This window comes from Aplysia californica, unplaced genomic scaffold (genome assembly GCF_000002075.1).
Source record: "Aplysia californica isolate F4 #8 unplaced genomic scaffold, AplCal3.0 scaffold00145, whole genome shotgun sequence".
NCBI classification, from domain to species: domain Eukaryota; kingdom Metazoa; phylum Mollusca; class Gastropoda; order Aplysiida; family Aplysiidae; genus Aplysia; species Aplysia californica.
In genome coordinates this window covers 481,911-485,211 of record NW_004797415.1, presented here as the reverse complement: position 1 = coordinate 485,211, position 3,301 = coordinate 481,911, and the positions used below count along the sequence as shown (strand labels likewise).

The 3,301-nt window shown below is 40.4% G+C and overlaps 1 protein-coding gene across 1 annotated transcript in view; it reads left to right on the top strand.

The window, feature by feature from the left end:
- The window catches only part of LOC101855638, a gene marked incomplete at its 5' end in the record, with an annotated part of 39,345 nt that overhangs the window by 27,105 nt on the left and 8,939 nt on the right, over window positions 1-3,301 (top strand). The window contains 1 exon segment of the mRNA XM_005097045.3: window positions 1,575-1,736. Coding sequence (XP_005097102.2) covers window positions 1,575-1,736 — 162 coding nt within the window.

Below are 3,301 nucleotides of genomic sequence, written 5' to 3'. Positions count from 1 at the left end.
GGGGGGGTTGCAATGTTCACTCTTGATGATTGCTTTGATTTGAATTTTATTTATCGATAAATTGGTTGGCCCCGACTGGCAGGGTTGAAGCCCACCTCATAAATGATCTAAATGGGGCTCTCGTGGTTTAGAAGTAAGGTGTTTAACTCTCAGTCAACAGGTCCCTGGCTCAAAACCTGCCAAGGAAGAAAAAATGCACCTCTCTATAGTGTGTTTTTCTCTGTACTCCTTTCTTGTTCTCCAGACCTGTTCTATCATCTGCTTTCTCATCTCCACTCTCTTCCTTCCTTCCCCTCCCACCCAACCCTCCAACCTCTCTTTTTCCCTCTCCCTTATTCCTGACTCTCTGTTCTGCTACTTTTGACTTCTCATTGTCTTTCAGCCATACCCCAGATCTTAGGGTAGGTAAGATCATACACGTATCCTTCTTATGTAAGGGCTAAAAATCTTGGAGGTCCCATGTGCATATTGCGCATTTTTATTTTAAGATCCCTTGGTGGTCCTTTAATTGATAAGAGTTGGCTTCTGCCAGAGATGATTCCTGCTAAAACAGAAATACTCTGATCAGTGTACAAAAAAATGTAGCGTACCTTTGAAATGTGAACATGATGGCTGCCTGGAGGTAAAGGGCCCTATAAAGATGGGGAAAAAAACAATCGTGTAAAAAAAACATCAGATCCGCTGCAGGCTGAAGAACCAACAGTTGACACCCCTAAGATCTTATAAAGGAAAGGAAAGAAAAAGAAGACAAAAAGAAAATGGGTGGTTGGTGGGTGCTAGGGTGTGGTTTGCTCCTTCTTTCCTATCCAACATATGTCATCCTTATCACCCCTCCATCTTTTTTGTGTTTGTTACTTTCTTGTAACGCCTCTAATTTTGACGCTTATTTGACCTATTGTGTTGCAAGTGCCGTAAAACTCTTACTAGGGGGCTCTCGGGGCCTTGATTAAAGGTGTTCACCTCTCATTCAATAGGTCTCGGGTTTGAATTTGGATAGGGATGGAAATTTTCTTCTCTAAAATTTTCTCCTTTTACATCGTTTACCACGTGCTCTCTAACAATGTTCTGTCTTCTGCTTTCGCCTCCACTTTCTGCCCCCACCCTTTCACCTTCTTTGCCCCTTCCTCTGTGCTCCTGACTCTTTTGGAAGCCTTTCTACTGCTTCTCATTGGCTCCTTCTTACTTCTGTCTCTCAGCCACACCCCTGATCTTATGGTAGGAAAGATCTACTCCTAGCCTTCTCGGACAAAGGCGACAAATCTCGGAGGTCCCATGTGCAAGTTGCGCACGTTAAAGATCCCTTGGTAGTCTGAAATTGATAAGAGTAGGCTTCAGCTGTCATCCGAGCAAAATTCAAAATTTCCTACCCACTGAAAATGTTTAATGTGTCCCGCATGCTCATATTACCTTATGCAGTTGCGAGGGTCGTAAAACACTTACCAAAAGAAAGAACAAAAAAAAACCCAACCCTTACTAAAAACTAAACGAAAAAAGAAATGATCTATATATATTGTGTTGATGGGGGTGTAAAAATAATTATACTTTTTTTTAAAATGTTTTTTTTTTTTCAACAGGAGATTTCCGAGACTGACCAGCAAGGAGGACAGGTCAGCAGGTTGCTGGTTCTGTCTGACCGCGACCCGCTTTTGCCGCGCGTGGTGTGTGTAGCGCTGCAGGAGCTGAGGAGGCAGTGCAGGATGCAGCACTCGTGGGCACGCACAATACACACCTACCAGGTGGGCCAGACCTTCGTGTGTTGTGGAAATGCGCTGCATAAATGCTATTAAATATTATTTTTATTCATTATTGTTGTTATTATTATATCATCATCATTATTATTATCATCATCATTATTATTATTATTATTATTATTATTATTATTATTATTATCATCATCATCATTATTATTTTCATCATTATTATTATTATCATTATTATTATTATTATTATCATCATTATTATTATTATTATTATTATTATTATCTAGTTCTGCTGGCCTCTGCTGTACAGCAGTTAGGCTCTTTGCCATTGCACTAAAAAAAACTTGAGTTTTCTTCCCAGGCGAGAAAGTTTTTTTTTTTTTAAAGTGAATATCTCTGTGTTTTTGTTGAGAGGTTGTGTATTTCTGTGTTTTTGCTGAGTCGTTATCAAGATATTCAAAGAATTGCATTCGAAAAGGTGAAACTCAAAAGTTTTAACATCAAATTTCTCAAAACTAGGTACTGAGCAGATAGAATTTTGTAATTCTGGGGTAGCAATTTGTCAGTGTATAAATTATCCGTGCTGTACTGTGCTCTTTTTTTTTCAGCTACTGGTCTAAATTTTTGCATATGTGAGGCAGTGTGGTGAAATCAGGTGCTCGTCAAAATAATCAGAGTGAAGAAACTGGCCTTTTTCTACCAGTTTGGCAATTTTGATTGAATTTTTCTTTTTTTGACTTAACACCATTGTTGTCCAATTAAGAACACATTTCTGGATGGATTTTACTGAAAAACATTGATTAAAGGCACAAAAAGTAAGTTTTCAGTTTCCACGGACTATCACGCTATGAAAATAACCAAATTTTGGCAGCCATTTTCTCTCTAATTCTACCTTTGAAACAAGGTTACTCCACCTTCTTCAATCTCAAATATCTTGATTTCTATTTAAGATAGATGGGCATTTTAAAAAAACAACTGATAGCAAGATAACTGAACAAGCTTTAAGATGATACCAATAACTCCACATGTCCAAAAATTTAACGAGCGCCTGATTCCATCTTGTCGGTACATATACATTGTTAAGAAACTGGGAGCAGCGTATGCCTCTCAAACCAAACCTGATGAAGTTTTTGTGTAGTTTTCAAATGTCTTTTGTCAGGTTGATATTGTTCCTTGTTTTGTTTTTTTAGGCCAATATTTCAGGTTTGCGGAAGACTGGTTACTTGGATCCATGTCATTGCACATGCCCTTCCTGTGTTTAATGAGTCCTGATCTCTCACTGCCCCCCTCCCCTCCCCCCTCCCCCAATCCTTTCTCTCCTCTCCTCCACACTCCTGTATCCCCTCACTCCTTCCCCTTCATCTGTCCTTCCTTCCCCAACCCTCCTTTTCCTCTCTTTTTCTTCCTTCCCTTCTCTTTCCCTTTCTCTACCCCATTCCGCCGCTCCCTTTTCTTATTTCCCCATCCCCCTGCTTTTCCTCCCTTCCTTTTTCTCCCCTTCTCTCCCCTCCCCTTTGTCCCCCTGGTCTTCCCCCCTTTCATAAATTTCCCATCCCCTTCCCTTCTCCTGCCCTCACCCTCCCCTCCCTTCCCTCCCCTTC